This window comes from Psittacula echo (genome assembly GCF_963264785.1).
Source record: "Psittacula echo genome assembly, chromosome: 1".
Classification (NCBI taxonomy): domain Eukaryota; kingdom Metazoa; phylum Chordata; class Aves; order Psittaciformes; family Psittacidae; genus Psittacula; species Psittacula echo.
The window spans coordinates 164,933,089-164,959,414 of NC_137735.1; the positions used below are offsets into that span (position 1 = coordinate 164,933,089).

Here is a 26,326-nt window from a genome sequence, read left to right on the forward strand (position 1 = left end):
GGCACTTGAATTTGGAAATGGGAAGACAAGTCCGAGTTCATTGATTTCCAGACACACTGCACCAGAAAAGCAAAAAGTATCTGAAGCGCCTTGATGGTACTGAGCTTGTAAAACATTGCGATGGCTCTGCATCTCTGCCAAACCCAATTCTGTGCCCTGAAAAGAGCAAAGGAGGCTTTTTACATGACCAAATGTTGATTATGGCAGCCCAACAGTGCCTGGTTTGCCTTCAAAGAGCTGAGATGGTGTTTGCGCCACACCACAGGACTGGGGACTGCTAATTGAAGGTTAAAGCCAATGAATGGTGACTTCCCAGTTTAAGGCAAATTAGATGTTTACCCAGAGTGAAATATTGATGGGTTTTAGGTGTCCAACTTAGTGAGGAACTTTGTGAATCCTACCAGACATTTGAATACCTCTGGCAGCGTGGGTCAGGCCACCTCAGCAAGGACACGCATCAGTTAGATGCTCCACTAAGGACAGGGTGTGTAACCATCTACTGATTCCAGTGGTCACGGAGGGCACACTGCTTTTCTAGGAGGTGTTCTGCACCCTGCAGGACCTATCAAGAGCTATCGCATATGGTTAACACAGTGGAGCTGGAGACCCTGAAATCCTCCTCAGAGCTGAGAGGCCATCACGCCTCTGACAGGCAGAAAAAGCCAGGGTTTGGTGATCTGGTATTGAAAACAAAATGGGAATGTGGATGGGAGCTGTTGTTTTCAAGCTGGAAAGGGAAGAAAAGCTCTGAAGTCAAAAGACAACATTTTTCTTCAAGGTGGGAGAGAGGCATCCATGACAGCAGGAGGAAGGCAGCACAAGCACACAGGGAATCAAGGACATTCCTCTTAAGTTAATGCTTTAATCCAATTTCACAGGCTGGCACTGTGGGCTTGCAGAGTGGGAATTGGCTGATTCTGTCCAGGTAAGTGCTGAGGGGTTTGGGAAGGGAGCAGGGACTTGTGCATGGATCTGCTCAACCTGACTGAGAGCAAGCTCAAAAGGAGCAGATGAAGATGGGCAAGTACCATACACTCTTCAGCACCCTCCTTCTGCTCCAGAAATGCCCACCCTTGGCCCTATGCCTGAACAGAGGCCAGGAACAGCTGCCTGCATACTCTTGTGGGAGCAAAGTGGTCCCTATTAATGTCCTGAAGTTCAGCATCCAACAGCCCAAAAGCAACATCAAGGTTACTCCTCAGCCCTGTGTAGTGGTCTTGGATAACCATGAGTTCAGCACTTCACAGTGGTCACCTTTTGTAGCTGATAACACAACAAACTTCAGGCCTGGATGCCAAATTCAGAACACGGGTGGGGAGAAGAAGTGGCATTACCAATGTCCTCGGTGTATGTGAAGTTGCACCAGCTCTGTATTTAACTACGACCAAAAAAACCTTCCAGTGGCTTATATTTCTACATTGCAAAGCAAAGTGACATTTACCCTAGCAAGATCAGATTTCCAACGTCTCCTTTGAAGTACATTATTCCAAAGCCCTTCTAATGTTCCAAAATTGAAATGAAGTCCAGGCAAAAGTAAATAGTTCCTTCTGATCTCTGCTCAAGCTGTAAGTGGCAATTCAAGCATACCATTCATTTTCCACTTGCTTAAGAAACTGTCTAAGAAGTTCAGCTCCAGCTTTTCTGGAAGGCATTCAGTGCAACAGACAACAGGAGCCCAGTCCCCTATTTCTTCCCAACCTGCAGACTAAAAGAAATAATACAGCATTTACCACTCAAGGCAATTTTAGGACAAGGATTTCAGTCTATCATCTTCTCTGAAAGAACAGAGAGCGATAAATGAGACCAAACTGAAGAACAATAAATTGCAAGACAAATGGTGAGGAGAGAGAAACCTGAGAAAATAAAAAAGCAGGCGCAAGGTAAAATTAAAACCCTTTTTTTTGTTGTTTAATAGGTGAGTTTTAAATATGATTTAACTTCCCTGAACAAACAGTAAAGGTTCCCATGTGCTGGGGTCTATGCTTCACCCATCCTTTGCTTGGCCACCATCAGAGCTCGTTGCTCTCAGAGTCTGGGGCTGTCTGCTCCCCATGAGTAGTTAGCTGCCATAAGAGTATCTACAGGTAGAAGGCTGATGAAGAAAACAATGATGGTTTTGTCCCAGGAAGTGTTAAATGTCTCTGACAAATCCCAGAGGCTGCAAACTCCAAGTACATCAGAGCAGCAAAGGATGCTCAGAAGAAGGTGGATGTGCTAAGTAAAGGATCAGTGCTGGAATGCTGGTTAGAGAACAGCCATTCTGCTTCGCTTTCTTGAAATGTCCTCATATGCCAGTTCTCCTGACAGCAGTCTTTTGGGAGCAATCTCCTGCTGACAGATGTTGTACCAGCCATTGGAAGGACTGGGCTGAAGCAAGAAGGAACTGTGCTCTCATTTTGCTGGGCACAATCCTTTTGTCTTCAGAGACGAATCAAGGAGCAACATCTTTAGGGGACCCTAACACTGATCCAAAGGACTTGTCAAACCAGTTGCATGGACACAGTCCACTGCTACCATCAGTAGGAAATCCAGTCTAAAACCCAGTGTTTGAACGTCTGTACCACTACCGAAAACTTCTGGATTTCTGAGAAACAGAAGAAAACCATCTGATACAGAGGTGACTACTTTTCTGTTCAGCTGATTCAAACTCGAACAACAGGATCTTCAGTACAAGACAACATCAGGAACAGATCCAGTCCTGCTGATCTCTCATGTTAGGAAGTTTCTGATGAAGTCTCAGGAGTTGGCAGGATCTGGCCCAGCCTGCAGCAGTTGCATCCATCACATTCCTCAGTGGAAAACAGGGAAACTCACTGAAAGGCTAGAAATTCCCCAGTGATGCATGGCAAATGGAGTCAGTACTTCTTGCCTAACACACACTCTAGGGTGGAATCAGATGAAATCCAGCATATTTATTTCTGAGGCTTTCCCCCTTTAATCCCAAGAATTTAAGAAGGAAACTGATGAAGGAGAAAGCAGCAGCTATAGCCTGGTGTTAGTCAATAGGTTCTTCTGAGCACACAGAGGTCAGCAGGATTATCCGATCCAAGTCTGTTGTCACCGTATTGCATGTGCTTGAGGTGGGAGTTATCTGGCCATAAGGAGTGTCTTCAGATTCAGAGCTAGAAATGAGATTTCGTTTTTAAGAGGTCTTCACTGAGTGGGCTTTGGCATCACAGCATCAGAACAGAGCTGTGTACAATTTCCAAGCGGAGTTTCCTGAGGCCAGGGAACAAGGGTCTGTTTACAGTTTGAGAACAACAAAAGTCTGCCAAAGTCAGTGGTTTCTTATGAAATCAGGCTAAAACTCAGCACAAACCATCCAATTAACTTCTGAGGGAGGGATTCACTTCCACCTTAAAGTTAGAGCAAAATTCAGACTTGGTCCCAGTTTGGTTCTTGCTTTAGGGAGAATTTTACATCACTGTGATGCCACCAACCTCTGCTGCGTTACAGCAAATCCAGGCTCGACACGTGGGACTGACAGGGTCATATACCCCTGCAAAGAAAACTGGAAATCTTTCTCCTGTAAACACAACTGAGGCAAACCCAAGGTGCCCAACCCATTTATTCACCCTCTCTGGTGAGCACTAGAACAGGTTGCCCAGGGGGGTTGTGGAGTCTCCTACGTTGGAGATATTCAAGGCCCGGCTGGACAAGCTCCTGTGTGATGTACTCTAGGTTACCCTGCTCTTGCAGGGGGGTTGGACTAGATGAGCTTTTGAGGTCCCTTCCAACCCTTGGGATTCTGTGATTCTGGTGCTTACCCTCCTTGGCATGAAAGCAAGTCCCTTGTTTTGCTATCTAGGGTAGCATTTGGGACAGTCTGGGGGCTTTATATAGACTGTGTTGGACTGGATCCTCAGCTTCTCGAAAGCACCATGGTGTAAACAGCCTGAAAAGACTGATGCTTTTTATTCCCACCTAGCAACCAGATTCATGAAGGTGCAAATGAAACCAGCATTCACCCAGTCTCATAAAATCTGAATAGCTTTTTCTTTCACGCTCTATGGAGCTCAAAGTCAGGTCTTTCAAGCAACTTGGATTTAAAGAGGATGGGCTTGACTACGGAAGCTTTCATGCATATTCCTGTACAAGAATGCAGTACTGTACAGATCCTATCACAGAGACATTCAGCTTATTGTGCACAGTCAGCGTGGCTCAGGATGCGTTATGCACACTAGGTTTTGTTGCACCCCTGTCAGTTCACTGCAGCTTTGTCTGGTACCATACAAAGACTGTGGGTCGAGTCCTCTTTGATAAATCACTCAGGAATAACAAATAGCATATGACTGGTATAACTCTTTTTCCTTTTGTGAGACTGGGGAGGCAGGAGGAAAAAAGCCCATTGATCACTAAGATCAAATTTGCAGTAAGACCCAGGTAAGGCTACAAACGATCACTTACATTTCAATATGAAAGAAGTGTGTCAGAGTTGGCTAAAAGAAACGTTCATGTCCAGAAATCGGCCTAGACAAACTATCATCATCTGGAAATGTCTGACCCTTCTCCTTGGGAATGCGTCTGTCACTGGTAGCTTTGTTTTAAGGAATGACAAACCATCTGATCCGTGCTGCCCTTGCACCACTGTGTGATGGGTTGGCGAGGCTCTTGAGGAAAGACGCCAGCAGTCTTTTAGTGTGCTTCACAAGAACAGAAAAATTAGTTCAATTTGTTGCTAGTTTTCTCTTGTAGATTATTGGGTTTTTTCTTCCCTATGGATTAACTCCCAGTGCTTCCAATTCCACATGTTCTTGGGAAAGAAAAAGGGAAAATAACCAACCTTGAGCAAGTTGAAATGTTAAAAAAGAGAGGGAACAGGAAGGAGAACAGGAAAAAAATGGGGAAGTGCAGTCAGTTGGCGTATTGTGCATAGAAAGCAACTTTTACTCGCTCGATCTGGTGACACAGTTTGATGGCTGGACCAAGCTTCAGCTCCATGCATTCCTGCACAGTGGGCAGTGTCAGCAACAGAAGGGCTTGGCCATCGATGTCCTGGGGTAGAAAAACACAGTGAAAATGGTTTTATTGGTGGACCCTGGAGGGCAGAAAGCATAAGCAAGAAGGGAAGTTTGCCCCCCAAAATTAAAGGCGGTTTTGTTCTCTGCCCTTTTCTCCTGTTTCGATGCTGCTCCCATCTAGTTTCTTTGGAACACCTCATGCTTTTTCAGAAGTTGTCTAGCATGTCTCTATAGGCCCACAGTTTGGAAAAAGCCTCCCAGCTCCTGAAATGCAGGATCAGCTCCTAAAGAAACTCTGCAGGGTCCACAGAGGTCTGATTAGCCCCATTTTATTAGTAAAGGAACCAAAGCAGGGCAGACCATGAGATACAGGAGGGAGCTGAATGGGGAAACTCATGCTGGTCTCTGCCAACTCACACCCTTCCACCACATCTTTTGGCCCATGATTTGCTCAGCACATGTATTGTTTTAATCTGGCCTGTTAAATACCACAGAGGCCTAAGATCTGAATTCCAGTATCTGATTTCAGTATCTGAAGGGGGCCTACAAGGATGCTGGGAATGGACTCTTCATTAGGGACTGTAGTGATAGGACAAGGGGTAACGGGTTCAAACTGAAACAGGGGAAGTTTAGATTGGATCTAAGGAAGAAATTCTTTACTGGGAGGGTGGTGAGGCACTGGAATGGGTTGCCCAGGGAGGTTGTGAATGCTCCATCCTTGGCGGTGTTCAAGGCCAGGTCAGACAGAGCCTTGGGTGACATGGTTTAGTGTGGGGTGTCCCTGGCCATGGCAGGGGGGTTGGAACTGGATGATCTTAAGGTCCTTTCCAACCCTAACTATTCTATGATTCTATGTCTGCCTTGCTCCTTGCCACGTTCCCGGGTCCACCCAGGACCTGCCTTGCTCCACTTGAGCTGCTGAATAACCAAGACTGAGGGTCCTGGATCACCCAGAGCTATTGAAATCTCTAATGTCCCAGAAGCACAGAATGGTGTAGGCTGGGATGGACATCTGGAGGTCACATCCTTCCCTCAGTCTTATCTATACACCAAACCCCATGAGCTAGCACCCAGACAAAAGCAATTTTATTAGGGATTTCTGTTGGTTTTATGATCCTCCTCTTAATTAAGAGCTCAAGTCCTCTTTATTCTTCAATGGACTGAGAAGCAGACAAACAGGCTACAAAACTCCTTTCTACTCCTTAGGGAGGATCAGGATCTAAGCACAGAAAAAGCACTGTAACTCACAGGCAACATAAACTCCCCAGGACAGCCCTGGTTAGGTAGCATTAAGCACAAGGAGGATTTGGACACCTTATGTATGCTTTGATCAGGACTGTCCACGGCTCAGATTCTCCCTCCACTGAATTCTGATGGCATGTCCCATTGCACCAGAGCTTCCTTGCGAATCATAAGGAAAAGCTCCAGTCATCTGTGTTTGATTAAAGTCCCCATAAAACTCGTTGGCAAAGGAGAGACAGGGTTGGCTTTCAGGCCCTGGAGTTATTCCAGGCTGATTAACAAACGGTTGGAGCACGCTGTGACACAGAGACTACAGGATCTCACTATGGAGTGTTTCAGCCTTGCTCTAGACTTCAACTTCTCCCAGTTCAAGCAGCTTTATTCAAGTACAGAGTCACTCATGGTGAAGAATCAAAGGTAGTTCAATGTGCAGCTCGCCATACCACTGACTGCCATCGGCTATGGCCTAATTAAGCACTCTTGCTTCATTCTAACTATGATTTCTTAGCATTGCCCTTTACTTTCATCAGTGGCTGTCACTCATTAAGCAAAGAATGGCTGTTTCTATATAAATTTTACATGTTCACACCGATTTGAGATGAAGAACATTGGCTCCTGCTCCTGCAAATCTATCTGCTTACTGGGGAGATGCCTGGCATCTCCTAAAACTAGGTCATCCAAGGGCCTGACGGCCAGATCTTCAGAGGGATGTAGATGGGAAGCAGGTGTCTACATCCTCAAATTATTTAGGTGTTAGTGACAAAACTCAGGCAGCCAGTTGTGGGTTCAAGCAGAAGTTTCCTGCTGCCCAGGCTGATGTTTTTAAAGAGGGTGGAACCTATGCGGACAGGAGAGACAGCTTGCTATGTACCAGATACCCACTAACTGCTTCTACACCGAGATGCCCACCTATGTGACACCAGGATGGCGCTATGGACCTTGGCATGAACTAGAAAGGTCTAAACCTCCTGCTTTTCACAAGGAATCAAGCTATGGGGTTTTTGGTCTCTCTGAGTATCTGGCAAGGCTCTGACTCAAGCTTCTAAGGGTTTCCATGCCTTGCCAACTCGGCCTGATGGGATCTAAAGTCTGCTCATAATCTCTTTGTCAAAGCCCCAAGCCCAGCTACCAAGGTGGTACACGCTGCTCTGTTTTCGTGATGGGAATAGACACCACAGACACAAAGAGGTGAGTTATGAAGACTTCTACCTGCTCCTGAAATATTTTGGCAAGGGGTGCACAGTCGGTCAGTTTAATAAACCTCACGACATCAGTCACAGTCCACTCCAAAGGATTACTGTCCAGGATGAGCTTCTCCTCCTCTTCTTGCTTAATCTCCTATAAAGAAAATCAAAAGGCCTCATAATGAAAACTACCTTGCCTTGAGGGCAAGGATGCCCTCCTCAGATGAGGAAGGCTTGGCACTGAAGATTGATTTAGGAAGAATACTGCTATTGCGAGTGAAAGCCTATGGACATACTCACTTCCTTGACTTGAGTGCACTTCTCTGCCTCACTGTAGGAATGGGGCTGTGGCCTCCGGCTCCGTCGGGCTCTCTCCATGGGAGGAGGTCTGTCTGACTCAGTACTGCTCCTCAAGGTGACTGCTCGCCTGGGTCTGGTGGAGGGGACCTCAGCGGAGGAGGTATCCGTCTGGTCATCCCGGAGCTCTGAGCTGGTTTCCTCGCTTCCTGTCTCATCCTCCAGCACATCCGGCTCGTCATCTTCACTCTCCTGCACAAGCACCATCAGCGAAACAGGATCCAGGCTCAGAGATTAATGCAGCAGCAGATCAAAAGGCACTAGGTCAAACTGCATGTCCATCCCCATGCTGGTCCAGGGTAACATTTATTTTAACTGAATTACCTTATTTTCATTGCAGTGCTAAGTAGATTAGCCCTCAATTTAGATTTGTTGAAGAAAAAACACGCATGATGGGCAAATCATCCATCTGTTTCTAACAAAAGGTCAACAGCAATAACTCATCTGGCATCAACTGTTCCTTCATTGCGCTGGTATCTCAAACTGTGGCACTGAAGATGTGCATGAAAAGGGGAAATGGAAAATACTAAAAGGATAAAATGAAACTCAGGATGCTTGAGATTATATAAAATCAGAAAGAAGCTTGAATTTAAACCTCCCCCTTGCTTCAGGTGTCATGGGTGTCACTGGTATAGAAAGGCAAGAAATTTGAGTGCCTTTTAAAAATATCTAAGATGCACAAGTGCATATTTGTCCTTGACTCCTTATCCGGCATTTCTGTGAAGAGGATTTCACCTGGATTTCCCTACTTTCAGCCCAACACTTAACTGCTGAAGGTTAAGCACAAACTTAAATCTAAGGGATATTGTACTAGATTCTTGTTATTTCTGTCACACAGAGCCTGCAAGCACACACCAACCAATGGAAACTGCATATTTGAACTTTGTATACGTATATTTGAAATTTATATATATATGTGTATACATATGTATATATATAATTGTTCAAATGGTTTCAGCAGCTTAGCTCTAATCAAAGCATAGACATGCATCCAAGCCATATCCTTAGGTCTTAAGTGAAAAAGCAACTGTAGACAAAGCTATACTGGCTGAAAGGTTGAAAAACTTGGCTAATGGTTGATTTAGGCTTAACGTGAGTTAAAAATCTTTTGAAGCAGATATAATCTAAGGAAATCAAGCAGAACTACACCTAAATGAGGATCAAGTCATGAAGATGCAAGCAATCAACTGAAAACTAACTAAAATATTCCCCTCCAGCTGAAGTAGAGGGAATTTAAGTAAATCAGTTTTATTTCACATTGCACAAAGCAGCAATCACTGGCACTCAGCTGAGGAAGGGAAACCACACGTAAGTGTTGTCATTACTATCATGGGAAAATCACTCAGGAACTGTCCACATAGAACTAGGTCTGCTCCACATTGTATTCGGACACAAATCACTGCTGAAGCTAGGACATACCACACAGCATACTGGAAAGACTGAGGCCTCGATTACTATGTATTTGGGACACAAACTATTTGCTTGTGTTCTAAAGCTTCTCAAACACCTACTGGCTGATGTTGTGAGTCAAAAATACCATGAACGGTTAATGAATAAAATAAAAGCCCTTGAAACCACAATGAGTTATTATTATTTATTATAGTTCTTAGAGATCTTGGACATGGATCACAGACCTTCACTCTGTGCACAGCACAGCCTCATCTGCCTGCCTACAGGCTTACAAGGAAGCAAAAGAAAACAAAGATATAATATTAGGCAGCATGTTAGCTAGTGAGCCTTATGAAGGTGGGAGCAAAGCCTCTAATTGCTAACTCTAGCATGGACAAGGGTAAAAGTCCCCAGAACGTCCCAATAAAAGCAGACTGGCCTTAGAAGAACAGAGCAGCAAGGAGGGATTCAAATGCGAACTGAAAGTGTTAAGGTTTGCTAAGAAGCTCCCCAAAAGCAAGATGCAGATGGGGAGACAAAAAAGCACTAAGGGTCTATTGTTGATTTATCTCAGTGCAATACATACTTCTGCAGAGCCCGCAGCATTCAAATCAACAGCTGACGACCTCCTTTTCTTCTGCACAAAGATGGATTTCCGCCTTTTCCTGCGTCTGGCTGGCTTGACTTGCCCACTTTTCATGTTGTTATTTTCCCCAATTGGTGGCTTAATGATTCTTTTCCTCTTCCCATAGTAATAAGCTGGAGAGATGGAGCACAATACCCATTAAAAACTTTAATACCAAGAGAAGGAAACTTCCGCTTGCTTCTTGCTACTGATTCAGTACTGCACTTCTAGGAGCACCTTTTACAAGGGACTTTAAAAGACACTGATTTGGAAAAAACATCCAGTTTAAATATGTCATCTTGGACTAGCACAGACAGCTACAGCTCTTGTGTGTACAGATTTATTGATGGTGAGTTGTTCAGAGTTTAACAATAGTTACTTAGGCAAAGCCTCCACTAAGCTGAGCAGTGATTTGGAGGGAGAGAGGCCAACATGCTTCAGATTTGATCCAATGCACTTCTTCATGAGTTATGTGCTACATACACTTTCAGTTGCTAATGTTTTCAGCAGACAGTGGATCGTATTAGTTTTTTGCAACCTTTGTGAAGAAAGACAGCACTTACACAACTTTCTTGACCTGTTTTGGAATCAATAATACCAGTAACACTGACAACAAAAAACTGTTGAACACATGCCTAGCTTCAGCCTTCCTGAATAGGCAGGAATATGTTTAAATATTAAAAACCCTGAGATCAGTGCTCCCAAATTCCTTCCAGCACCTCAGCATGATGATACTGGCTTGTGCTGCTATGTACGCCAGAAACTATTCACTGAGTAGGACAGGATTCATCTCACCTAACAAAGCTGTCTCAGATGTAGTTTAAATCTCAGCTGCAGCTTCCTTTTAAGTGCTCCTTAGATTAACTTTACATGTGAAGAAAAGCCAAAACTTCAAAAACTAATTACTTTCAAACAGATGTATTAGGATGAAGTGAGATGGAGATGCCTATTTCTCTGTACAGAATATTAAGGGAGCTTATGGTGGCCAGGTCAGGATTAAGTAACTGCACTTAGATGAGATGAATCCTACTCAGTATTAATGTTATTACACAAATCCTACTCTCCATCACTAGCTGGTGCACAGTCTTCCACTGCTCTAACTCTCAGGTAGTAATGAGAAGCATTTTGGTCAATACTCACTGTACTTGGTTTTAGTATGAATGGAGCAGTTCTCTGGGCAGACTTCAGCCACCAGCACAGGACTGAACAAGTTGGGGCAGCACTCCAACTTTGCACAGACTCTTCTGCAGAAATCTGCCACCTGATCCGACGTCCTCACAATCTTAACAGTCGCCCTGTATGTCTTCCCTCTGTACCTAGAAAAGAGTACAAGACAGCCTCATGTCACCAACCAAGCGATGTCCTTCGATGCTACGGACCAGACTCCCCTGTTAGGGAGATACCTTTCCTAATGACTTCCCTTAGGAAGGCAGGATAGGTCTAATTGTTTTAGTGGCTCCATTTCAGATGGACTTGAGGAAGGAAAGGGAAGGTGAAATGAATCAGACATGTGGACAGGATTTGTTAAGGAATGCATATGCAGACTGAATATATCTGTAGATGGGATGGAAAAAGACACAGTAGGCTTGGTGAGGACACTACACAGGACAACAAGTCTATACTATGAAAGGATGTTAAGTTTTACGGAGAGAGATGTAGCCTCTCTTCATATAATGACTTGTGATAAGAAGCTTATACGCCTTGCAGAGCCTTCTGGTCACCACCCTGTGGGCGGGCTGCAACTGAAGACCGCTTCTATAAGCCCCCAATACACCTCTAGTCTTCTCCATTGCCATTTTTCTTGAGGCAGCTCTCATTTCACATTCCAGCTCACAACAAGACCCCAGTTCCATTGTGCCAATCGTGGTTACAATGTGAAGAAGTACCTGAGTGAAACTGCACTGTCTGCCATACCGGGACCAAATGACTTCATCAATATGGGATGTGGGCATTACAAAACCCGAGGAACTAACCAGGAGTCTCTTGAGTTGTTTAACATGGCTGCAGCAACAGGCCCTAAAAACTGATTCCTACAGGGAGCGCTTAGAGCAGAAACCTGCAATGAAATGTTTGCCTTAAATTTGTTATCCATATGCTACTAAAACATTCATTTCACTGCTTTATATGAAGTGTTTCTGAGCAATAAATGGCTAAGAAAGATACAGTTACATTCCTGCTGGAATACGTTGTAAATGTGAACTCTGAAAAACCAATTATCCCTATAATTTATTAAACAGCAGCACCGAGCTATTGTAAACAGTGAGATAAGGTTGTTAAAACATCTCTTACACATCGTAGGGAACATAACACAAGAGGCAGTCATGCAAGAGCCTGGTACTAAGGCATTATAAATGTGCTTCGGTGAGAGAAAAGTAACAGGCACAAAAGAGGAAGAGACAGTGGAAGTAATATTACTGGATGGGAGGCAACGAAAGACAAAGATCCTTTCATGACATCAGGAAAGATGTCAAAAGACATTTGTAAGTGTATTAAGACTCACATTTCCCTAGCAGGGAATCAGCTGCTGATAGTCAGATATGGAAGAGGAAGAGGAGGAGAAGGTGAAACAAAGGAGATGTGGCTGAAGAGCTAAAATACTCAGTATATGTCCGGACCCTATTCCCTCTTGGGAAGTTTTAATGAGTTGCACAAAGCAACTGAGAAACCACTTTTTGCTGCTTTCCCTCCCAAAAGCTCTTACTGGTGTACAGGAAAAGGGTTTCCAACCGTGGTATATGAAGTGTTATGAAGGGGTATCCAAATGAAACTTGGGTCTGAGGAGAGCCTAGATCAATCATTCTCAAGTCACAAAAGACTTGATCCAAACTGTCACCTCAACACAAAACTCTTTCGTAACCTAAACCAGCATTTCTGCGAGGCACCAGGCTCTAACAGCCCATGCAGTGCACAACCAAGGACTCCAGGCCATGGAGACAATGCTGGATTCATTCACCCAAGCGAATGAATGACTTAATAAGCCAACACTTCATGCACCCCAACAGATGGGGACAGATGATGTAAAATGGAAAAAGCATTCCTTCCAGGTACAGAGCACTGTTATCCCAGCTTCCCTATGAAACAACTGCATAGGCAAGCTAGCTAAAGAGGGTTTGGCAATATACCTAATATCAAAAGAACAAATTCCATGGGCATTTAAATATATACTTATAAACATTTTATATCTTTTTTCAGTGTGTTTGAAGAGATTCCTGCCCTTATTGCTTCTCCAGGAGCCATTAAGTTTAATGATCATTAGCTCAGTAAGTCTGACTCCTGCGACAGGCTGCAGAGTTTCAGTGTCTTACCTTCACCTGAACCCCAACAACACGTTGGTTGGACTAAAGCATCACTTCCAGAAAAGCACCAGCCTCCCCTCGAGGGTCTCCACACTGGAAGAATCTTGGCAGCAGGAGCACCTGTACCTCTACCTCATGAGCCTGTGCCTCATTTTATGCCTGGATGTGTCTGGATTTAAGTTACATTTATTTGTCCTTGTTCTGACTTTCACTACCAGGATGAGAAGACTGCATCTGGTTTTGTTTCCCTGCAAAAGCGCTGTAATCAAATCTTCTCTTGATCTTCTCTCTTAGAAGCTAAGAAAGCTGCCTGATGGGTATTATTCAAGGATGGCTGACTTTTTCTGTGTGCTTCCTATTGTGTTGGCTGCCCAGAAAGGACTCATTGAACCTAAGTGCCTCATGAAAGAAAAAGATGAAATGAGGAAAATGAATAACTGACTGATTTCAGTCTGGTTTGAATGTAACACACATTGTAATTAACAGAATGAATGTCAAAATGGGAGTCAACATGACTGTAGCAATCAGTCTCAATAAACCAAGGTGTTAGTACTGGCTGCAGTAATATTTTTCACATGGTTTTGGCCTTGGCAGCACCTCTTTCAACAATAAACCAGGTTCTAGTAATATTTTCCATATTCCTCACATACTAAAGGCTTTTAATACAAACACCACCAAATGTCATCTGAGCTGTTCTAGGACAGCCATGTGGCAAGAGCTCCTTCGGATATAATCAGAAAACCCTATTTCATTAGCATCGCTCAAAGAATTACCCATTACTGACACTCCTATTGATGTTTTCTATCTTCCCAACCACTTGTAAGCATTCACAGCATGGCAGCATAACATTTCCAGACTTCTTAGAAATCACTGCTCTTTTAACAAAGATTTTCCAGCTGAAGCAAAAGAAATCTTTCTTTCTTCTCCCCTTCCTTCCCCTCAGATACCCAAACCTGAAGAAACCCTTACGGCTGAAACTGTTTCCATGAGAAACATCCTCAGAATATTGCTGATCCATGCGCAACAATATTAAGCTAATAGTACTTAGTTGGCAGTATCATTCTTTTGTTGAAGCTCCCTTTGGTGATAAAAGAGATGGTGAGAACAAAATGCCTTCTAGGAAGGCTCTATCTAGGGACTGTGTGATGACAGCATAAAATCTTGTGCTGAAGACACTTCAAACAGCAAGAACATTGAGACTACCCTCATTTTCAAAAGTCTCCTCATAAGGATACAGCCCACAGTTCTGACAATCTTTAAGACTAGGTTGAGCTCAGTAGTTAAAAAGCCTGAATTTCCTGTTGGGGAACCAAGGACTCCTATATTGTTGTGCAAGAAATTTCCGGTTTGTCTTATTAGCATGAAGTCTGCCAAACATGAGAAGTTATCTTCCTCCAAATCACCCAGTGACATTCTGTACTCTTGAAGACAGGATTCAGAAAGAGACCTAGAATTGTTCTGGTTGTAAGGGCAAGTCTCCTGCTGATTATGGAATAAAAGGGTTTAAGTCATTCCACAAGGTCGTAACGACTTCTATCTCCAGTATTTGGCACAGAAGACCACCAGTCCACACTACTTCATCTTTGCAGTGCCTCGAGAAGTAAGTGGCAGAGCTGATGTGGAAGAAAAACCAGATCAAAATGAGCTGTAGCTTTGTACTGGCCTTTGAGGAGCACCATTTATATCTGGCTGCCACCTGGACTTCGTATCATTTGGGTTTAGTTGTTCCGTCAAGTTTTCCATCATCACACATGTTCAATCCACATCTCCACAGCTTGATTATAAGGACTTATGGGAGACTGTGTCAAAAGCCTTGCCAAAGTCAACATAAATAACTTCCACGGTTTCTCCTTCAACCACCAAACCAGTTATCACAGTTAACACCAGGCACACCTTGCCCTTCATAAATCCATGCTGATTCTTGCCAGTCATATATTGGTCCTGCATGTTCCTGGAAATGTCTTCCAGAAGGATCTGCCTAATAACCTTCCCAGGAATGTTAGCCTGACAGCTTGTAGTAACTTGGATTCTCCTTCTTGCCCTTCTTGAGATGGAGGTGTGATTTTTGCCTTTTTCCAGACATCAGGAAACTTCCCTGATTATCAACAACTTTCAAACATGACAGTGAGTTGCCCTGCAATGACACTGGGCAGTTCTCTCAAGCAGAGCTGGCTGTATCCCATCTGGTTCCACACTTGTTCATATCCAGTTTGCTTATAGTGTGTGTAGTTTCTTTTCCATTTACTGTGGGTAACACTTCACTCCCTCAAACAGTAACGGGGACCTGGGAGGCCTGAAAGCAACCACCGATAGCAAAGAACACTTTTTGAACACCTCAGCATCATCTATCATAAGTGAAAGGCTTCTAAAGCATCCACAGTGTACAGGCTTTCTTTGATATGCAGCCTCATAAATAAGCAATATTATTATTTATTGCTTATAAATAAGCAATGGTGTCTGTGATGGGGTGGTAAACAGTCCTAGAGTTCAGCTACTTGACTTAGACCTAGGCAACTCTCAAGATTTCATTTAACGAAGGAGTGCAGGAATACTCATCTTTGTTAATTTGATCAAACGGGCTTTATACAAGACCCAGGAGGTAAGTCTCTGCACACACCAGTCCTGTTCATGTCCAAAGTCCTGCAAAAACAGGTAAGTTCAAATAGCCCCACTTACAGCCCTTAGAAACTAAAATCCTTAATAAAGTCCCTCAGGCATTTTATGTAAAATTGGGAAGCAAAATCTAGATGTAGGCACTTAAAGCATCAAAACTATAATGGCTGAATGCCTACAGTTGCAGTCGGCCCTCGTGAGAATTCAAAGGATCGGGCCTGACATTTCTAACTCATCATCACCAATAAATCAGGTTTGACTATTTTCACAGAGCACCAGCAGCACTGATGGGAAGCGACTGCCATCACACATTGCAGACACATCTCTTTAGACAATCTGAATTGTTTATCTGCTAAGCAAAGCTAGCATAATTGATTCCGCGCTGGTCACTCCTGAGTGCAGGTTGCCCCAGGATGGAGGCAATGCATTCCTGGCACTGCATACTTCAGCGTTTGGGCTGATGGGAAAACCAGCCTTCTCTTCACCATCCTCCTCCCTCTCCTTTTGCTCTACCCTCCTGCTGCCATCACCGCAAACAAACAACAACATTGTCAAGATCCAAAGAGTTGTCAGTTTACATCAGAAGGAAGGCGGCGACACGACATGTCACATTACAGCACAGACGCTCCAGCTGGCTGTAGAGCTGTCATCATTAGCAGCAAGACATCATTGGGAGATGGTGTAGCTGCAAGTCGGTGTAGACAGGCGTTTGCTCATTACAGGTCTCCGTTTGAGATTCCGGAGCACAACCGACTGTCATACCTGATGTAACGTGTCAGGTGTCATTTGTGCATCTCATTTCATGACTACGTTTTCTTTTCTGCTTCTGTGCAACTAAATGCAATTAAACCTCTCATATGCTTCTTGATGAAGCAACTCAAGCCAACTCGGGAAGGAAAAAAGAAGGAAGTCTGAGGGTAGTCAGACAATCTTAGAGCATGTCAACCCTCTGTCACCCACTCTTTAAAGTGCTCAAACTACCCATAGGCAAGCTGGCATGACCACCAAGCACTGCTCTGTGAACAGAGCTCCAGCCCAAGGAGGCCGATAGCTATAGCAACAAGGTGCTGTCCAGTCCTATGAGCTCGGTCTCCTCAGGAGCCAGAGGATAATGCCACACTGAATGAGAATACATTGCTGTCCTCAGAAGTCACCCCAAAACTTGCTGTACCAGCTCTGAGCCTGTAATGATATATTCCATGGCTTGATGAAGTTGAAAGATGCTGCTTGATTCACTGAAGAGCTGAGGTTATTACCTCCTGGGGCAGCCATCATACAGGAACACCTACACAACCTGAGACTGAACAACATAAAAACACAAAACCTCCTTGCTGGAAAGCAGTAGTATATTTTCACTTGGCAGGCTATATAGATCAAAGTTATATCCCAGCAAACTGGCTGCCCTGTTAAATAGATGGGAGGAGGAAACAGATACAAGAAGCATCCTGGAAGGAAGTAACAGAGATGGAGGTGCTCATTAGTATGATTAGCACAGCAAGAAACAGTGAGGGAGGGCAAGAAATGATGTGACACAGATGAGTGACAGTCTTTAGGAGTGTGTGTGCTCATAACTAAGTTGGTCTTCCTTGCGTAAGCACACCCAAAGTCAACAGGCTGCCTGGGGTCGCAGTAAATTGGGTTGTAGACATAGCAGACTATCAAGGACAAGACACCCCTGCACTTGAAGGTCAGTTAAACATTTTCACTAGAAACAAGGATTAAAGCATCCTTAAGAATCAGACTGCTGCTGTTGCACAAGGCAGATCCCCACACTCAAATGAGAAATGCCAACAAAGTCCTATTTTGGATACTGCTAACAGAAAAACTGCCTATAGGCTCAATTCTTTGCAAGACAGGCTATTAAAATGGGGCACTACAACTTGGTTTCACAGCTGCCAAGTACCTGTAGGAGTGCATTATCTGACGTTTGCTAGTACAAGGTGTGTGAGCCTGCAATCAATGAAAACGAGGTCACAGACTATGATTTTTAATGTGTCACAGACACATTAAAAATGAATGTTTCATTTTTAGAATGGAAATCTGCATGTGCAAGGATGACTTTTAGATTTCCATCCACACAATTTCAACTGGCAAACACAAAACCAGGGCTTTCCACATGGGTGAAAGCAGCAAATTAAAACCAGGATTTTCTAGCAGCTTTTCATTTCTATTTGCAATCCTCCTTTAGAAAAGCAGTTTCCGAGTACACAGAACAAAAGGTTCTCAATTCTCTCCCTCAACCACAGCACACATGAACTTTCTGCAATATCTGCATGGCCAAAGAGCACACACAATAGCGATCAATAGTGCCATATTTGACAGCCAATCATTTCAAATAACCAAGAGAAAATTGCTTGTATTTGAAAAGGAGTATCAGAGTTCAGTACAAAGGGTGAGATTCACTGCATTTAACTACAGTACTCAGAAAGTCAATGTGACCAAGTTAGTCAAAGAAGAGAGCTGCCTTCAAAGAACTGTTCGTTGACATCCATCTCGGAAGTGGGAAGACTTGCTCTTTGGAGGGACTTTTCAGAGCACTTAGGTGAGACTCCCCTCTTTCAGAGAGACAAATGGCTGTTGAAATACATCCTAAGTGTAGTGTCCATTACATAAAGAAGACATAAAGGGGGAGATTTTAAAGTTGGAAGGGGAAATTGAGTATTTTAAGGATACACAGGTTTTTAAGGTGTTGTTTAGATGAGAATTGAAGCATATATTCTAGAAAGGCCCCAAATTTTGACATGAATCTCAGATCTGTTGTTATTTTGTCCTAACACTCTCCTGCTCAAAAACCTGTCCTTGCTATTTCGTTTGCACTTATATTTGTTCTCACCAGGTTTTCGTGCATTAGAATGACAGGCTCTTTATGAAAAGAAGTAATACTCCTACATTTAGAAAGCCAGGAATTGAGTTAATTCAACAGTAGCCAAGCTTATAGGAACAGCTTATAAAATTCAGGACTTCACTGAAGGAACATGACATTTTTCATCAAAATCTGGATGGCTGCTTGGAGAAAGACAACAGAAATGAACCATTCAGGTGAGTATTTCATTGAAGGTGCTAGAGAATGAGCCAAATAATTCAATGAAGCAAAACGATAATTAGAAAAGTAGAAATCTGACAATAGGAAGAAAAAAATCTCTTGTTCTCCCAAATAAAAGAGCACACACTGAAGACTTACTTTGCTTTAAGTGTTTCCTCTTGGAAGTTCCACTGAGGGTCTTCCACTAGCTGCAGTTCTCGTAAAACGCTCCCAGGCTTGTAAGCTGCATTGATCACCATGCTGAGAACCTATTAAAGAGACAAAGCAGACAACACTGACGGCTTTAAAAGTAGTCCCTGACCACAGTGAGTAGGAAACCAGGTGCTGCACAGGCAGGAGCAGCTTACAGGTGCCTATTCTGGTCCAAGGCTGCATGAAGGTCCCAGATTCAATGAATGTGCCAAGTGTATTGTAATGACACATCGGCCTGATACAGTGACTGTATTAAACGCTGCTATCTAACTCCCCAAATCTCATGTTAATCAATTTTTCTTTGAGACAGACCCTCTCACTCAAAGGAGATTCCATTCACTGTGTCCATAGCTGCTCAATTTAATAGAAAATGAAAATACTTCTGATGGCTCAACCAGCTACAGTCGTGTGTACCATTACACACGAAACGCCAAAAGGGGAATTCACATACTTGAGGCCAGCAATATGTGTCTTAAGTGTCTGAGTGCTGCGTGCCTTGACTGTATTAGCAGAATATTAATGAAGTCTGCACAAAAAGAGTTTGCAGGAGGTGTGCCTGAAACCCAGTGTGTGTCCACTCTTTACAACGAAACACATGTGCCAATCCATTTAATCCAAAGACTCCAAGAATAAAACCAATTCCTGCTATTGGCTAAGGGAATCCAAGCTTTAACAGTCTACACTTGGCCTACGGAGACAAATACAAGAAAAACAAATCTCTTAACAGCACCAGACCATGTGTTTGAACACTCTGCATTGTATGCACATGAATGACCCCACAGTGATTCTGAATTGGTTTTGACATAATTTAGCTCTTTACCTAATGCCTGTTCTTAATTCTCTGGGGGTCTGCAAATGATTTCAGCATGATGAGTGTTCAGTTTCCCCAGCACCCATGAACATGGTTCATCAGAGATTAAAAACTAACTAGGTCATACTGCAAAACGCAATGTGCTTTATGTTGAGGGGGGTCTGTTTGTTGTTGGGGCTTTGGGGGAGTTTTGGGTTTGGGTTTTTTTAATGATTTTTCTTTCCTGAGTTGTTGGGTTTGGGGTTTTTGTTTTGTTTTTAAATCCAGCAACCTGGGGATTCACTCACATTCTGAAAACCTTGGATAATTAATCATTTTCAGGCAACGGCTTCACTTAATGCTGCACAGTACCATGGAAAACAGCAGTGGTTTGAGTTGTTTAGCTAGGTTATTTATTAGAAGCAAATTCTGTCTTATCATTGGGCCCTTGAAAACATTACTCAAACTATGCTTCAAAAAAGTACAATTAGAGACACCTAAAGCAATGGCCAATAATAGCACCAATGTCTTATGCAGCTCTGATCATCTGTACGTCTCGGAGCACTGTAAGAGGAATGGCAGGAGCACACTCCCTATCTCACATATGGGGAACCTACCTCACAGATCTACCCACAGCTTTCCAGCTGGTTCCCATCTCCTCACACATCTAGTTACTAAGTCATACATGTTCCCAAGAGAACAAAAGAAAGCTGAGTGAGCCCATCCAGTTGCTTATCTGCATATTTTCTTGCCTGACTCTCACCATACAAACTGATGGGCGCTGGCTTCTGACACAGAGACACTGAGACTCAACGTAAGGAAGCCAAAGGTGAGTTTTCAAAACACATCAAGTGCCTGGGTAGCTCGAACACTCATTCACAGCTCATCAGATGTGTTCCCCTCTCGATCAGCAAATTCAGGGAGTTATTTTATGCCTGTGTAGGAGCTTGTTGGGAAAGGTCTCCTTAAGCATGCTTCTAAAACCACCCTACTTGATTGTGGGAAAGCTGTTTGTTTCCCACCAACAGTGCTGTCCTGCTCCTTTATCAGGGTGATGGTGTTTGTAGTTGTCAGAACAGTTAGGAAATGAGCAAGGAAACAAAACCCAACCCTGTAAATAACTGCGTGACCATGTCTGGGCATTATCCCAGACACCTAATCAACTCCAGGCCTGGACGCTAACAATACTAGGACTTTTCTCCAAGCTGGCTTGCCATCAGCAGGACTCTGTAAACTTTGAATCCAAGTTTTAAAGAGTGTTTTGTAAGAATAAACATTTCCCTTTTAGGGAAAATAAATTAATTTTTTTTTTTTAAACCTCTGGTTTTTACTCTTCTTGTATCTCAAACAAGTCATTGGACTTGGCATTTTAACCCACAGCAGAAGTCCATCACCATCTTAACACTGTTGCCTTTGAACATTATTGCTTCATATTTCACACTGTTAAACACTAGGGAGAAACAAGAACACTGGTTCTTGTGGGAAAATTACCTTGATTAAAGCAAAATCAGTGAAGAAACCTAGACTAGTTTCCAACCTTCCAGTTTCCTACTTTCTCTGGAGATGGAAAGTTACTTCATCAGATCAGGCTGGTCATATTTTGATCTGACTCACAGAGTTCCCTTCATCTGGAGTGTGACCAGCCTGAGATTTTGGCAGTTTATTTCATCCCTCTCAATCAAGAGTGGTTTGGGTGCATCCAGCAGTGCCCTGGAGCAGGGGGGTAGATTAGACGACACCAGTCTTTGCTGTTATGCATCTGTGAAGTTTTAGTTTGATGCTGCTGCATTCAGTAGGTTGGAGTCATAAGCATGATCACAAAGCACCACTACAAGCCTCCACCCAACCATATAGGCACCCTGACATCTTAACTATGAAGTTTTCCATATCACAGATTCACAAATGCCCTTTTCTGAGCGTGTCTAAATGTGCCTGATCCACTGGGCAGTTCACCACCTTTCTTCTCATCATAGCTTCTCGGTATTCACACATTTCCCATCCCTCCACCCTTCTTCATTAATAGTCCCAACCCTGGATGAAGCTTTTTCAGGAGGTATAACTGAGAATATGCAGTTCAAAACACCATCATAGAATCACAGAATGGTTTGGGTTAGAAAAGACCTTAAGATCATCCAGTTCCAACCCCCTGCCATGGGCAGGGACACCTCACACTAAACCATGCCACCCAAGGCTCTGTGCAGCCTGGCCTTGAACACTGCCAGGGATGGAGCATTTACCACTTCTTTGGGCAACCTGTGCCAGTGCCTCACCACCCTCACAGTAAAGAACTACTTCCTTGTATCTCCTCCTGTTCAGAAGCCCAATGATCAGTATCCTCACGAGGAGAAACTCAATTTTCCTCCTACATCTGAGGTACAAGCCTGCATTTCCTACCTATCAGGAGAAACCCAAACTAGCCTCAGGCAGGAGAGTAAACAAATTATTTTACTTAGAATAATGACATGTCTGTGGGACAGAAAGAGAACGGAAAAGAGTTCTTTGGGATTCTTTCATTAAATGATCCATGACCTAAAAGTGAGCTTTTATCACAGTCAAGGTTGTAGCACTTAACTCTTGACATGCTTATGACAGTCTATGGCACTTCAAAAACACGTATGTCCATATGCAAGTTGAAGGAACTACTACAGATGAGCTGAAGTCCACAGAGCAGTCTAGGGGAGGATGTTAGCGAGCCCTCTTGATGAAATGCAGTTTACCTCTCCAGACAATAGAGGTTTCTGCCATTTCATCACCATATCTGATCACTAATGATCAGCCTGGCTCAGACACCTAAAGCTTCATGCAAGCTACTTAATTTTCTGAGCACCAAGATTTAATTATGCCAATTTCTCCTAAGAAGTCCTGCTGTGCTCCAAAAAATTCCAGCTGCCGACTGCAATAGCTTTCCTTGACAAACTCTGGCTGATTTCTCCTCTTTGCATCAGGTGGACAGTCACATTACCTCTAAGTCCATTTTCTCTTTAAAAAGAGAAAGGGAAAAGTGCCTTAGAAATAGTAAGAGCAATAAGCAATGAGGCTAATTAATCTTGACAGCATATTTCCCCAAGATATAGTGGGTTATAGATCATCTGAACTCTCAAAAAGACACCTCATTTTGTTTTACAATGTTGCCGTGGTAAATTGGTGGCATAGATGGAAGAACTGCTCACAAGTACTTTGTAGATATTCTGACCAAAGAACTAAATCTAAAGCAGACAATCTGTTTATTCTAATTCAACTTAAAGTTAGCATTACTTACATAGCTACTATAGGGTCACTATTTTTCAGCCTAGATGCAGCTGTTGGATGGCAATAGTTGATGTCTCCACTCGATCTGGCTGCAAGTTTCAAGTATCTCAGGAATGAGATAAGCTTTGCAGCTATGTTAAACATTACCACCTCACTTGCCTCTTGGGGTGAAACCAACCACAATAAGCCACTGGTCCCAGCAGAAACTTGGGTTGGCACCACGAATAATGAACAGCTAGGCTTTAAAAAGAAGTTTGGCACTAGACAGCGCAAGAGTTACTTGTCACTCGCCTAAAGCTTGGCATGGATGCAAGGATACAAACAGACAGAACTAAAATCAGTATTTTTGATCATACTTCTAAATAAGTTGCAATTGCTCTCAAGATTTTGCTTGGAATCTTGCTCAAGGGCTGCCATTCCTGAAGGTACCCTAGCAGCTTCCTCCCACAGAGCTCACAACCTCTGAATCCAACACTAGGACAAAGCAATGGGGCAGAAATCAGGGGGATGCAGTAACAATGCAGAACTCAAGTGCCTGTTCTGTTGGAAACGAGGTGCTGCACAAAAGCAAACCTATCTGTGCAGTTTGCCTCCTGATACCCCAAGTAAGAACAGCCCACACTACACAAATGGAAGGCGGTGCTCCTACTCCACACTACAATGGTACCTCCAGAAGCAAGCAGTACTGACCCATAGCTATCCCACTATTAGCATGCAGGTGAGTAGCACCAGTTTATTAGGAGCTGGATCCAGAATAATGCTTCACTGCATCAGTGATGGAGGTCAGGAAGGACAAGACACTGGGGGAAAAGAGGGCTCAGGAGCATCACGAACCACAGTTGTGCTGCACTTTTTGATACAACCCCCATGGTCGAGTGTGGAGGAAGGCAGAGGATGCACCCAGACCCCCTCCACCCAGACAGGAGCAAGGTCTCCCATCACCTGGTGCTAGTGGGGAGAGGACATATCCTCTTGCTTTAGGTAACCAGGCTGGGGAATGGGGCAGGAGTTGGCTGTTCCAGCTGGTTTTAGTCTGGGGCTTCCATCAGAGCCAAACACAGCAGCATCTCCATCACAGAGACTGCCGCTCACTGTGAACTGGCTGGTGACTGGCACAGATTTTTAACTAGAGCATCTCTAAAGGCAGTGAGTTATGGCTGGAGACCATAATTTGAGAGGGTGATTTAAAAACGGGTGATTTAAAAAGCTCTCACCGACTGCTATTGACTCCACTCTTCCTTCATAGTTGTTGTTTTGTCTTTCTCACCCTTCCCTGTGTGTTATCAAAGGAAAGCCCATGTATAATTTATCTATTCCATAAAAGTTATGTTGATGTATGATTTACAATGACCTGCGATTTTCCTATACAGTGAGAGAGCGATCATTATAATGCAGTTGCATTCTTGGGGCCACATCAACAGTGAGTTTAAAGCAAGACAAAGGCATCAAGTTCAGCACCAAGATTCGTTTGGAGGAATGGGGACCCTTGTGAGCTCTTCAGCTGTGCAAAGCCTTGTGGCTGTGGTCTTCGGCTGGAGGAGGTATCGCCTGTACTATTCTCACCACGCACCTTTGCAGTACTTTTGGCTGCTCTGGCAGATGCTGAAGATCATCATCTCAGTGTAGGGATGTCTTCTCTGCCTCTTCTTGCCTCTTTCATATGCTAGGTACCCTTATCCTATCTGAGCTGCTAACATCTCTCATTTTGGCAGTAGGGGATAGGAACCACATGTATCTTCCCTACAGCAACATCCTGAATGTCTTCTCTTCACCCTTTTCAGAACTTGGACCTGGTCCCCACAGCCAGGATGAGCTTGAATTCATCTGTTAAACAGCACCTACCAATGCTGGGCCACTGCCATTGTCCTGCTTCTTGGGAAGTCATTCATGTCTCCAAAAGCAAGATGTCTTGTTGACACTATTGCTCCTTCAGCAAGCAATTCTGTAAGGAGGCACAGCATGAGAAAATAGGACTTCTTCTGTAGGAAACTCAGATTGGTTTCCACAGTTGTTCCCATTCTCTAAGGAATTTGGAGAAGTTGGTGTTATCCTATGAAGCACAGCACTAAGATTCTAGGGGAGAACCTGGCACTGCTTATGTTTTCACAACCCAAATTCAAGGAAGAAAGGAGGAAGAAACATTAACATAAGTATTGACTGTGCAAGCCTCCTGCTTCCTCCACGTTGCTTCTTCATTGCCTGTTTTTCAAGGAGCAGCAGATTGCTAATGCTCCCCATCAGCACGCCGCTACGGACTTGCTTTCATATTTAGCAGCTATCAACTTCTGTTCTGCAATCATTTTATCCTGCTTTCTGCTGAGGGCTATTTTTGACTTGTTTCTTTGAGACCCAAGTGTCCCACCTGCACAAGCAGCTGGATTAGGCTCTCTCCATGGCCCAGCTTTCAACTATGTGAGACAGCCAGCAGTGCTGTTGTATAAAGCAGTGCATGTAGGTGATGAGAAGGGAATGGGGACACAGGCGTCACTACAGTACAGAGGTGTTTTCCAAAGTGGGGAGTGATTTGGGAGGAATCTCACCTTTCAGGTGTTTCTGTTAAGGGCTGGGATTTGTCTCTTTTCAGACAACTGAAGACATCCTGAGCTGGGCACTGAGGGTCTTGCAAATACATCAGATTCATAGAATCACATAATGTTTTGGGTTGGAAGGACCTTAAAGCTCATTCACTTCCAAACCCTGCCACGGGCAGGGACACCTTCCACTGGAGCAGGTTGCTCCAAGCCCTGTCCAACCTGGCCTTGAACACTGCAAAGGATGGGGCAGCCACAGCTTCTCTGGGCAACTTCTTCCAGGGCCTCACCACCCTTAAATGGACACCTAGAAATTCCTGTGCTTTTCCACCAAGGATAGATGGAGCTCAGCTACGCCCCTGCATGCACATCAAGCAGGGTTCATACAGGTACAGACCTGAAAGCTGAAAGTTCTACATTTCTAGAAGACCCAAGTCAAACTGCAGTGGTGTCCAAGGCACCAACGGCACCCTGCTTATTCAACAGTACCATATTGCTGTCCTCTGCCACCTGCAGTCACCTTGGCTTTCATCTGTACATGAACTATAATCTTTGTGGAAAACATTTATGCATTTTTTCGAAGAAGTTAGCTTTATTCTAAGGTCACAGCAAGTGCTCAACACTCTGGCTTCATCCCAAAGCAAGCACTGATTGGGTCAGGACGAAGTGAAGAGACGGTGGTACTCTGCCATCCCTCCTGCGTGGAATTAACCTATTCGTATTGAGCAAGAGCTGGGCACACCACAGCTTCCACTCATCACACCACACACACCTCTGCTTGGCTTTCTGTCCTGATCTCAATGGTTTGGGCCCCATCAGACCACTTTCATATATATACAGAGGTGTCATCCACA

The 26,326-nt window shown here is 43.8% G+C and overlaps 1 protein-coding gene across 1 annotated transcript in view; it reads right to left on the minus strand.

The window, feature by feature from the left end:
* Positions 1–4,854: 4,854 nt before the first annotated feature.
* The window catches only part of SFMBT2 (Scm like with four mbt domains 2), a gene marked incomplete at both ends in the record, with an annotated part of 99,467 nt that continues 77,995 nt past the window's right edge, over positions 4,855–26,326 (minus strand). The window contains 6 exons of the mRNA XM_080632100.1: positions 4,855–4,995; positions 7,413–7,541; positions 7,688–7,936; positions 9,720–9,892; positions 10,899–11,074; positions 18,849–18,958. Of these exons, the coding sequence (XP_080488226.1) occupies positions 4,855–4,995; positions 7,413–7,541; positions 7,688–7,936; positions 9,720–9,892; positions 10,899–11,074; positions 18,849–18,958 (978 nt within the window). The remainder of the gene's footprint in view (positions 4,996–7,412; positions 7,542–7,687; positions 7,937–9,719; positions 9,893–10,898; positions 11,075–18,848; positions 18,959–26,326) is intronic.